The 12,857-nt window shown below is 40.3% G+C and overlaps 1 protein-coding gene across 1 annotated transcript in view; it reads right to left on the reverse strand.

Moving 5' to 3' along the window:
• VPS41 (VPS41 subunit of HOPS complex) overlaps window positions 1-12,857 on the reverse strand; it is a 170,663-nt gene that overhangs the window by 22,556 nt on the left and 135,250 nt on the right. The window contains exons 19-23 of the mRNA XM_033088546.1: window positions 12,472-12,616; window positions 10,574-10,615; window positions 10,377-10,427; window positions 7,707-7,844; window positions 403-457 (exon numbers count right to left, since the gene is read on the reverse strand). Of these exons, the coding sequence (XP_032944437.1) occupies window positions 403-457; window positions 7,707-7,844; window positions 10,377-10,427; window positions 10,574-10,615; window positions 12,472-12,616 (431 nt within the window). The remainder of the gene's footprint in view (window positions 1-402; window positions 458-7,706; window positions 7,845-10,376; window positions 10,428-10,573; window positions 10,616-12,471; window positions 12,617-12,857) is intronic.

Raw genomic sequence — 12,857 nt, forward strand, 5'->3', positions numbered from 1 at the left:
TTCAATATTCAATTGCATTTCCTCTAGTTATTTATGGTGTAATTTTTGAAAATGAACATTATTTATTTTCTACCAAGATGATGGTACTATAAGCAGATTTTTTTTTTAAATGAACAAACTCATTAACCCATCTCTAATTTATTTTATGTTGTGAGGTGTAAACTGATAGTTTTGTTTATTACACAATGCTAAGGTGCTATTCCAACAGCATTAATTAAATAACTCTTCCTTTTCTATTGAGCTGTGAAGTCTCCTTTTCCATGTATTAAATTCTTGTACAAAATAGGCTGTAACATCTGTGTTACTATGGTCTAAAAACTATGTCCATTCTTAGATAATTTATATCACGTTGTCACCCCATATCTTGGTTTGTGGGGACCAAAATGAGTAAAAGCTACTTACTCAGAAGATAAACTGTCTCTTCCACAAAGTTTCTCTGTTGACAGATTTCGAGAGCCTTCAAATAAAGCAGGGCAAAAATGTTATTATGGGTTACCAGACAAGAACAAATATTAATAGAGTAACTTAACACACAAGTTTGAAAGAATTTTTCCATTGCCTCACTTTAAAAACAAAACAAACAAAAAAAATATAAATCTCTTTAGGTTTTGCTGGTGGCTGTACCTATTCATCTCTCAGAGAGGGGCTGGTCCCTACACAATTTAACTAAATAACATATTTGAGACAACTCAGAACATTCCATGAGCCAAGGCACACAGCAAGATGTTGAAAGAAAGGCACTTTCCCACAAGCTTTCTCTCTTTATGCTACTTTATGTTTCTTCACAGTGCTGCTCCCCAGCTGATCAAGTCCTTGGTTTCAGCTGTCTTCCAAGCCACAATGAAGCTCCATGAAAGGACTGCGCTTCACTGCCTCATGATCCCAGTGTTGAGTGTACCAGAGCTTGGTAAACATTTGTTGCATAAATACATAAGTAAACACTTCCACTGCCAGCTCACAGGGTTTAAAAGAGGACTCTGCTCAAGGATCTGTCAAAAGTGAGCGGGAAGAAACACATCTGACAATCAAGAAGGATCAAAAAGAAGATCAAGTAAAAGAAATGAGGAACTACACAGACGACACTTCCTCGAGTGTAAGAAAAAGACACTATGCGATTCTAAACAATTCAGTAATATAAATGAACTGGCACACGTTTACTATATATGCTGCGCTGGGCACCAGAGGTCGGGTTGGGTGAGATAAAGTCTGCTACTAATGACACTAAGAGAAGGACAGTGAGGGAGAGATGGAGGTGGCTCAGCAGGAGCAGAAGCAGCATGAATCCGCCAAGGGAGTGCAAGGTCCAGGGACGGTGACAGAGCTGTGACAACACAGAATCCCGTGACCTGGGTATGAACAGAAGCCATGTGCATACAGGACACAAGCTCTGGTGTGGCCCTCTGGTAAAAAGCTTTGCCGACGAAGTGGCATGTGGACTGCGTGCAGTGTGATACGTCAAAGCTCCTGAGAAACCTCACTCCCACCCTCTTATGGGACCTCGTACTGCGGTGCTCTGCTCCCGCTGAAAGCCCAGAATCCTTCCTGTGGCCTCTGCGCACCTGCGAGCTCGCCCCGAGTTTCTGTGCAGCAACATCTCCCGTGCGGCTCAGCCCTGTACTGTGGTCCCTTGGCCTGGAGGGCTGCCCTCCCTCTCTCCTCACTCGTCATCCCTGGCAGGTCCTTCAGCTAAATCCTGCCAGGACGCAGTCCAGGTCAGGTCACGTCTTCACGACACTTACAAGTACAATTAACTGCCCCCAATTGTCTGATTTCTGTTGGCTGGGTCCACATGCTCTCCAAGCCCTTTGCTCTGCACAACATCTGGCTCATAGTAGGTGTGCAGTACGTATTTTTTCAATAAATGAGCAGAAAAAAAGGTTTCAGGAGGAAGATTACTGGGTTGCATAGTTAAAGGAGTCAATTAAAAACAACCAGTTCAGGTTGTTTTATAAATAATCAAGGAGATAAAAGGAACAGCTCAAGTTCATTAGCTCTTTTGGCTCAATGATCTATTTAAAAAAAACAAAAAAACAAACGGTTTATTAGGGAAGAAAAAAGGAAAACAAAACCATCAAGAGAAGGCACGCACACCGGCACATTCGGAGGGCAGTCCTCTGTGGCTTGGAAAAAGAGAGGGCTCAATGATCTATCTTGGGAAATAACAGCAGGAGCTAGTTTTGACATTTTAATTTTTGACTTAAAATTTTGTGTAGAATATATATTTAAATCTGTGTCTCTGGATGGATAACAACTAAAAGGGAGGGAAAAAAATGCTGATCACAGAGATCAATGTAGGGGGAAAAAAGCCAAACCAAACATAAAAAAGGAAAAAACAAATTAACACCTTACTTCAGAATTACAACAAAAGAGGATGGTGTTTTAAAGTACACAAAGCATTTAAATGAGAAAGTAAGAAGACCTGAAGATTACAATGAAGAGGAAATACCGTGAATTTGACTACTCACAGGAGTCCTTTAAAAATTATATGGCAGAGAGAACGAGTTGTCCCCACAATATCCTTCCCTCGTTTCTTCTATAGTAATAAGGTTTCAGGTGGGTAACTGTCCAGAATTGAAAAAAAAAAAAAAACTCTCCAAGCCTCTGCAATGGTAGGAGAGCTATGTGACTAATGACCCCATAGAGATAAGACAGAAACGTGGCAGCTTCTGGGGATGTTCTCTAAGAAGAAGTACGTGGGAACTCTTTTTCTTATTTTCAGTCCTTTAACCCCATCTTCTCCTGAAAACATGGATGATACCATCTCACCTCACAAGGTCAAGGTCATACAAAACGCGGCTGTAAGAGACAGAGCTGGGTCTCCGACCCGTAGCGTGCCACCCCCAGCAGGGCCTCCTCACCAGGACTGCCATGTGACAGAGAACTAAACTGCGACTGTTTAAGCCACTATTACTTGGGGATTTTTAATCACTCGTAGCTCAACCTAATCCTCACTAACGCTTAGAAAATCCTCGTTCATTTTGATTAAAAACATGGTTTACCTCTCTCTATACCCTCATGCCCATAAATCACCATCCTAAACAGTGGAACTTTCTTACCAACTTTCCACTCCTCTGGAATGATGAGAGAGCAGAGCAGATACACTGTGAGAAGCTACACAGTAAGAGGAAAAAGTGAAAAATCTGCAGTCAGAAGGCCTGAATTCAGAAACAACTGAGAGCCCAGGTTTGTGCTCGCTGGCTGCTGGACATGCAGAGGGACAGTGTATGGCGTAGTGAGTCGGTGTCATTCACAGACAAGCAGACAAGGGTCACACAACTGGACACGTACGTGCCTAGAGAAAGACAGTGTGACTGGAGGTGAGTACGCTGCTTACAATAATTTACTACTAGAAGGTATCCATAAATCATTTTGTACTTGGAAATTTATGACACTTCAAAGCACCACTCAGAAATGTCAGACCGAGCCACCCTCCTTTTCTGGAGCACGTGCAAAGCCTGGAGAACGTCTTGTCTCAAACCACAGAGTCTGCAGTCTGAAGACTCGCCTGAGCTGTCCAGGGCAGTGGCCACTCTGCTGTATGTGGCTACTTACATTTAAATTAAATTAAAAATTCAGTTCCTCACTAGCTACATTTCAAATACTCAATTTCTACACGGAGGTCGTGGCTACCTTGTTCGAGCAGATTATAGCACATTTCCATCACTGTAGAACGTTCTACAGGATAGTGCCACTGCCGCTCTGTTAGGATGTTACCAAGAATGCCAATTCATGTGAAGAACTGGGTAAGAACTGGCAAGTTTGAAGTCAACAGTGGTATGGATGGTAAGCACGTGTGACACAAAGGTCAGAGATAATCTGAGTATCTGAAATTTGAATTTCACGGATTTGTAAATATTTTATGACTAGTTCCTGACAGTATCTTAAATTACGCTTTCTCACATATGACACAGTAGAGACTCTAGAAAACTCTAGAAAATTTTAAGTGTAAAAAGAAAATGTTTCTGGTACATAGAATTTTTCTATTATTGACACAAGTGAAGCATAAAAGCACGTTTCCTTATTTTAGATTCTTGAATGTTCCAGGACCACAGTGCTCCCTCTAGAGGAAACAGTAGGGAAATTAAGATTTTTAAAGCTAATGTGGGTACACACACACACACACACACGGAAAAGAATAGTAATAAAAATAAAAGTGAAAAGAATGACAGTATTCGAGTAAAAAATTATGCAAAAATAATGTTTTAATTTTCCCTTTCCTGATTTAGTATAATGGTAAAAGAAACAGTTAGAAATTTGGAAGTAACTAATAAGAACCTCATCAACCATAAGTTAAATAATTTCTAGCTAGCCTTGAACCTGTCATCTTTTATCCAATTTTCTCTTTAAATGTAATGAAAATCTACAAATTTTGCATTTCCCAATCTTCATTCCTCCAAATTCATAAATACTGTCACCTTGTGAATACCATTAATATGAGAGATCATACATTCAGATTTAAATTTGTCTAATCTATAAAGCTGATACTCCACTTTTAATTATTTTAGGTATAAGCAAATCAGATTTGCAAATGAAAACAGGTGCCTGATGACCACACCTGGAAATTAAAGGACAGTTTAACAGTTTGAAAACTGATGTCATTCATGATTCTTACAATACTAAAGATTATCTTTATTATTGGTGATGTTGCTATTATTTTAATTAACCTTTTAAACCTGAAAAATAATTCCTTACCACAGTGCAAAGAACATGGGTCCTGAAGTTAAGAGATCTAGGTTCCAAGTTCTGGCCCTTTGACTTATTAACTCTATACTTCGGGCTGTTTCTTTCAACTTATGAAGACTCAGCTTGTCATGATTTTATCTACCTACCTGCACTTTTGTAGAGATTAAATAAAAACAAGGTACAGGAAGCACAGCACATATTTTAGAGGACAACAGAAACAAACAATTTTTATTGTCTTTTCATAATAAATTGCTGCAGATGTTATAAATTCCTACCAACTCTGTACCTCCCTTAGTATAAACAATTCCCTAAATGTTTATGACTAATTTTAGAATGTATGAGTTGTGGTGATTTTAAATCCTGAACTCTGGTCTTTGATGATCCTAAAGGGCTTTTGATGTGATGTCAGGGTCTCTGCAAAGTTGTTGGCCAAATACTATTAATTGTGGGATTTCAATTAATTCAAAGTAAATTTGACCTGGATCATTGAAGATTTCAACCAGTCGTCATTTGAAATCACCCCTCCTTCCTCTTAACAATTACCCAATCCAAGCAAAGGCAGGCAACAAGAAATGATGACAGAGCTGCTAATCTGCCAGAAGTGAACTATCCACAACCGTAGGTAGACATGTTCTGACTAATGCTTTGCAACCTTACACTTCCCATTTTAAATAAAAACTAACACCGAAATACCACCTGAGCACCTATGAAACAAAACAATCTATATAGTCTTCTGAAGTAGAGACTTCTTGGGTGGGTGTATGTGTGTATGTGTGTGTGTATGTGGGGGGGGTGGGGGTGATCAAAATTTTTGTTTTTAACTTTATATTTAGTAGAAAAAGAGACCAAATTTTCTGAGTGTCACTTTAGACAGAACAGGCGAACCCATACTCCCTGACCTTCACTGCAATGTTAGCGTGATCGGGACTCATTTTATGGGGGGAATGTATTCCGTATTTTATAAACTGGCAGTTTTTTTCATGTTATAAGTAAACATAAAAGGAATTAGTATCTAATATGATTAAGTCTCTGTAGAGTTCTTATTTCTAGGGAAAAAGAAATGAGATCCTTCATGAGTTAATAAAGGCAAAAACACTTGCTTTAAGATGGCCTTAAGTACCTGAGTAAGGATAGTGACATGTTTTTTGCAAATATACAAATTTCCCACAATGGATCTTGATGAAAAGATAATGTCTGATGAAGAAATCTCAATGATCTGTAACATGAAAGCCCATTTAGGGAGTTCTAAAAACGTCGATTATTGACTTGGTTATTTTATAATGCGATGTTTCCGCCATTACCATCTCTAATCTATTCAAACTTCTCTTTCAGTGGAAAACATGAGATAATTAAAAACATGTTTAAAACATAGCTGGTTTCAGTATGCTTGTGTTGAGTTCTTTTATATGCAACCGGTTCTTCTCAGTGGACCAGAGAGAAAAATTCTAAAAGGTCTACACAACGCTCTAAGTGAATCTCCGTATTAGAAGTATCTTGTGTAGGTCCGTGAGTTTCTGACGCTCCCCTCTAGGCAGAGCAGTGAGCCTTCTGTTGTGAACACTACTAGACTGCAAAAGTGTAAACCAGATAGTTGAAAGTGTGTGAGAAACACGTTCACACTGGCATCTGGGTAGCGCCTCTGCACCTGGGTTCAGTGAATGAGAAGGAGCCCTGGCTGCCACTGGTGAGCGACGGGGGCGGGGCGCTGCCTGGGGAGTCAACCAGAGACAGCCCCGTCCTCCTGCAAACAAACGACTCCTCAGAAAGTGAGGTACAAATGAAGGGGCACTGTTCAAACAGTAAGATTCTCACTCTTTTTCTAGATTATAGATTCTGTAGTGAGAAAAGAGGGGAACATTTGCTTTTATCTTTAGAGTAAGACGATGTATTTCCAAATGTATTCTTGAGAAAACGTCTTAGGGCCCAAATATAAAATATCATCATTTTTCATAAATTAATATGCAGGCAAGGTATTTTTTCATTAACTACAGATTTTGAAAATCCATTGATCTGAAACCAGTTCATAGTAAATCCAATACATTTAATCACCATGAGCTGTGAAGCAACTATAAAGTTGGTTTGTGCATGTACGCTGCGTGTTACCAATCAGCTTCTGAGCACTTACCTCTTCTGGGTCCAGTACTTATGTTTTGTTGATACACACTATGATTAAACAGTACTTGTTATCTGGCCATCTGAATTTAGTAAGACACTTATAGATGTGAGCTAGCGTTCCAGGTGTTATCAAGAACCAAGGGAAACAACATTGATGGCCTTAAATGGCCCAGGTTTTACTACCTTCACAGAAGTATTATAGTTTATTTTGAAACAGCAGGTTCATAAGACTTACTAGTTCCTATTCAGCCATAACTAGAACCTCGTATGTATTCATTTATTCATTTATTCACTCAAGATGCAACAAACATTTAGAAAGTGTCTCATGTGCACAGGCTACTGGGTTCACCAAAACGAGTGAGACAAAATCCTCGTCCTTGAAGAATTTACACGATAGAGAGACTAGTATATGCATTTATTATAATGATAATGGAATGTAGTGAGATAGAGAAATAAAATGTGGCATGACGGAGAAATACAGAAACACACAGGTAGACATTTAGAGCAGACAGGGTGTGGGGCCTAAGTCATCCACCTGGAGTCCTGACTGGAGCCACTGCCTCAGCTGGGTACAGTCCATGTCTTCCCCCTTTTACCAGACTTGGAAGTGAGCCTGATAAAAGGACTCATACTCCTGACATCATTTCTGCTTGATGGTTGATTGGCTCCTAGACCCTGGATTAAACCTTTATTCCAATTAACCTGACACAGAAACACGTGGGCTCCTCCCCAAAATCTAATCCAGCAGGACCTCCACTTCTCATCAGAACGTCCCAGCAAAACCTACCGCTCAGGCTTTCGCTTGAAAGGGATGGACGAGCAGAGACAGCAAGACTGGAAAAGCAACAGCTTACCCACAAAGCCAACTTCTTCCCCTGACGTGTGTGAAGGGGGCAGCTGCGACTCACCTTTTCAAGGGGGCAGTGGGTACTGTCTCGGAGGAATGGAAGTAAGTTTGGCCGATCGTATTCAGCATAAAGGCTGATCTGTTTTTCATGGTAGCGCTGCCCCTTATGATGGTCTCGCTTGAAAAGCTTATGCAGATACTGAAAAGAACAAAGGAATAAACCATAAACATCAAAATAAGAAAAGCAGTACCTGTTAACAACTGTTTTTAGTTCTAAACAACTTCTGGGGAGGGCGGTAGTGGGAAGCAGTTTTCGGGAAAAAAGTCTGTATGTGAAAGAGGTATCTCTCTGTGACAACGAGGAAATTCTGACTCTCTCTAGAATGGCCCTGAGTGACCTGGCTCAACCACTCACCAACTAGGTGACCTGGGGCAAGTCACTAACCTCTCTGTGACTGAATCTCTTTATCTGCAAAAATCTCATTGGATGAGTTACCTTTTGGCAATCACTCAGCCCAGGCCAGGCGTGCCTTAAGCCCCAGAAATGCTAATGGCATACACTTGACCCTTGAACGTTCACCATGGGTTTGAATGTGTGGCTCCACTTATATGTGGATTTTTTTCAGTAAATACAGTCAGCCCTCTGTATCCCCAGGCTTTGCATTTGCGGATTCAACCAACTGCAGACCACAAACAGTATTTTCGATCTGTGGCTGGGGATCCACGGAAGTGGAGGGCCGGCTGTATGCTTTATTCTATGCAATTTCATATGAGGGGCTTAAGAATCTGGAGATTTTGGTATCTGCGGGGGTCCTGGGACCAAGCCCCCCAGGATACAGACGGGCCACTGCAGTTAAGTTTTCGGGGAGTCAAAAGTTACACACAGATTTTCAGCTCTGTGGGCTAACCCTGCATTGTTCAAGGGTCCGCTGTAGTTGTTATGTTGTCACCATCATCTGCTTTGCCTCAGAAATAAGAAGCTCGATTAGTGGTCTTCCTGGATCATACAAATTCTTGCCTTTATATAAAAGGGGCTAGAATCATGGGGTAAATATGTCCTGAAAAACGCAAGCAGCAAGTACCAAATTAGCTCTCCTGCGTTCTGCATCTTCTCTGTTAGGATTACTGAGAAGCCGTGTTTGCAGTGAAATGTTGCCTATGCTGGTGACATCAAAAACAAAAATAAAAATTGAAAGTCAAGAAGTGTACAGGTGTTCTAAACCAATTTTCAAACTGATTCCTTTCCTAGCTGTCTGCAAAAATTAATGGACCTCAGAGGAAGTGAGTAATTTACTTAGTACTCAGAGGCAAGATTAAGTCTATCAATATGTTACACAGAAGTTGGAAATCAACGTTCAGTGAACGTTAAATGTAAACAAACATCCCATAACACCCCCGCCCCAGGCAGAAAGACTTAATCACACCATTCACATGAAGTGCGCTCCCTCCGAGTGGACTGGTTCCAAAGAAACAGAGCATCTCCCCGCCCCTGAGGCTGACTGCCAGCCAGCGGGTGAAGCCTGACATTCACTGTGGTATGTGGTCACTAAAGGAACCTAACCACAACCTCCACACGCTGAGAACCACTCCTCAGGTTAACTGTTCACATCTCCCCAAGGCAAGAGGGGAGAGGGATGGCAGAAGAGCACTCAGACAGAACTCCAGAGGTCCACCCCCTGCCCCCACGGTCAATGTGGGAGCTGGACACGCGATGCCATTTCCCAGAGAACAAACAGAACAGGAAGGCTCTGTCACATCGGCCAAGGCAAATTTAGAGAGATGTTACACGCCCTGACGGGAAGGTGAGCCGTTTTCGGGAGCTCTGCCGCAACTTCACCACTGCTCTAATTAGTGTCACACAGATACCCAGGGCCTGTGATCCTGTGTCATGACACAAGGAGGCCAGCAGTCACTGCTTCATCAACAAACCCCACGGGGGCCCGGAGAGAGGCACCTCGCCTGATTAGCAGGTAATCTTGAGATTTCCAATCATGAACAACACAGCAACAGCTTCTGCACAAAACTTAACTTTTGAATAAAATACTCTATTCCCAGAGCCTCCTCCTGGGGTGCAAAAAGTTGGTTAAAGATACAAGACTGTTTGTGCTATTTGACACCCATTGTCCTACAGGAACAATGCCTATTTTCATTGAAGCCTTTTCTTCTATAATTTTTAAAGGACATAGAAAACATCTACTCTTGCTTTACTGCCATTATGACAACAATGCAGAGAATCAAAGTATGCCCCCAAGAAACATAACGGGTCTTAACAGCATCACCACCAAGACTATATGAGAGAAATGGGATTAGCTAGTGTCGTGAGGGACAAAAAATGAGGCTCTGTTCCTTGATCATTCTGTGGTGGTGTGATTTATGCCATAATTATGTTAAGTGGTAACTGCAGAAGGAAGGTGCTTACTCTCAGGCACAATTTGGTAACATAAAAATATGGTAAACTTTCTAAAAATCACAATTCAATTGTGATTCAAATTAAAGTGCCTGATTTGTAGTTAATTCCTAAGCTGGACTCAGAGCATAGGCGACATTTAAAAAACTTCAGAATGCTGTTTGTGGTCAAACCTCCTATAGGAGGAGTAACCTGAGGAGCCCACTCCAGGATTCTCCCCATGCGCTGAGGGGTGATGCGCCCCGCTGCATAATTAGAATTCTCCCCCCACTGCTGACAGGTGACATTCCCCGCGAGACAATCAGAAGATGACGTCATGCTCACCACGTGCTGCAGCTCTGGTCTGTCTTCTAATTCTTCCACTACCTTTTTAATCTAGATAAAACAGATATTTTTAAATGTAGAGTTATAAGGACGCAAACATAGCTGCAAAACTACCTGATAAATACCTCGCCTTTTCCTGGCTATAAGTGGTCCCAGACACTCATCTGGTAACACATATAAAAACAAAAGACACTCACTGAAATTTTATCTTCATTGTCCAAAAGCATGTCAACAGCTTTCTGAAATTAAAAAAAAAAAAAAAGCCACAGTCAATGAAATTTGCCATATAAGAGAACACTGAACACAATGTATAATATATGCTGTCACAGTTAAAAGCAGAGGGCTTATTTTCCATACATAAAGAGGTCCTTGGCTTTACAATCATCGGTTAAGTGATATAAAAGAATGCATTTTAAAATGGGCCTCAATCCGAGGTCTATGCATTTTGCAATGATAACTCATGAAATATAAAATATCTTGACTACACACATTCTAGCCTCCCTGATGTCACTCTCGGTAGTTATGGAGAATGCATTGTTCCTAGTACAAAAAGGAGCTTTTCTTCTGGCCCCTGATTATTGAATGAGTCCCACTATAGATTTCACAGATGTAAGCAGCTAGTCTAATGTGGAGAAGAGGATATGAGCCAGAATAAGATACCTCAAGTTTCAGAATGATGTAAAGCTTATGGAATTTTAGAATTTACTTCAGCTTCCTTTGATATAACGAAATGCAAATTATACCGTGTTTGTATTATAACAGGACATAGTGGGAACACAGCCCAGAGACTGAGCCTCGTTCAGGAAACCTGGGGTCTGTTCTTGGCTCTGCTACTACCTAGCAGTCTGCTCCAAATAGTTTTTCCTCTGAAGAACGAGGATGTTGGAGGAGATTATTCTTTAGATATTTTCTAATTAGAAAACTCTGTGATTCCTTAACTTGGGTTCCTACTCTTAATAGCAATTAATTTCAGCTCCTTCATATTTTTTTTCCCAAAGCTACATATGCAAAAGTAGGCTCTTAAGACAGGTGAGTCAGTGGTGGAGAGGAAGAGGCCTAAGAGGAGACTGGCTATGGGGAAAGGTAATTAATTTTTATATAAGCACGTCCACCTCTGTCATCTTCGGCCAGAGAAGCAGAGCCACGCGCCTGAGCTTCCTGAGACCTGCACTCATTCTGCTCAGAGGTGTAGTTCTAGGGAATTGACTCGTTCAGCATGAAAAATGAGCTAAAAGCATTGCTCAGAAAAAAGGTTTATTTCGCTCCTATTTCAATGAAGTTTGTGAGGACTACGAAATAGCACAGAATACTCCTAAATACACTAAAAAACAAAACAAAACAAAACCCCCAGAAAACTGCAAGAAACCCTTTGGGAGCCTTACGGTTGTGTTCTTTGTCTAAATTTCAATTTTCTGAATAAGAATGACTGTGTTTTATGAGCCTCTTAATTTGAATCACTACCACTTGCCATTAGCTGTCTTTTACTTTCACACACACACACACACACGCACACACAGCTGATAGCACTTGACAAGAGCCCCTGGGAGCTGTGGAGCTTGGGTGCCCTCATCAGTCAAGCAATCCACTATTCAAATTTGTCCCACAATAAAAGAAACACATCCCCCATGTCCTGGACGCGAGCATCCTGAGACCAATGGAAACTCTACATGCTAAATCTTAAATGCCAAGGAATAAAATCACAAAATATGGATCAAAATAGAAGTTTACTTCAAGTTTTAACTCTGGGACATATAATTAAGAGGGTTGAACGAGCCAAAGCATCTGGATAGTTTTTTTGTTTCTATGAATTATGTGAATTGTTTTACTAAAAAATTACATCACTCACACACACAATTTCAAAAGTTCCACATCAAATTATGATTATTTTTACAGAATAACCACATCAAGTATAGGATTCCTGAATGCCAACTTTTTAAACAACTAATATCTAATGTGCGTCAGTGCTCAGGACATAATCAGCACACAGCGAAGCTATGTGATTTATTAACTACTCTAGCATTTGGGTAGACGTCTAGTTACTAAAAATTTGGAATAGTAAAAACAAGTTATAAGTATTAAAATAAAAAAGCATTACCTCGGAATCAAAATCCATTAATAACACAATTTTATCCTTGATAGAACTGAAAAGGTTATGCTTGTGGATCAGCTGGAAAACATCCTTATGTCTTAATGTTAAGTATATTTCCAGAGCATTGCCGTAGTTTTTGTCATAGGTGTACCTGGTAATACAAAATTTTTTACATTAATGCTCATCAATACTTCTAATTAAACAAACACATACACACATGAAAATCATGTTTAACAACGGAAAAACATGTTTAGAGAGAAAAGTTAACTTTATTTGGAAAACTATTCTTTGATTTAACTACATGTAACCAATAAGTCTTTCTCAGAAACTTGCTTCCTGTCTCACCAAAATTTTGCAAAATGTACAACATTCAAGTAATAAAAAGTTTCTTT

The sequence above is a fragment of the Rhinolophus ferrumequinum genome, chromosome 20 (genome assembly GCF_004115265.2).
Source record: "Rhinolophus ferrumequinum isolate MPI-CBG mRhiFer1 chromosome 20, mRhiFer1_v1.p, whole genome shotgun sequence".
NCBI classification, from domain to species: Eukaryota; Metazoa; Chordata; class Mammalia; order Chiroptera; family Rhinolophidae; genus Rhinolophus; species Rhinolophus ferrumequinum.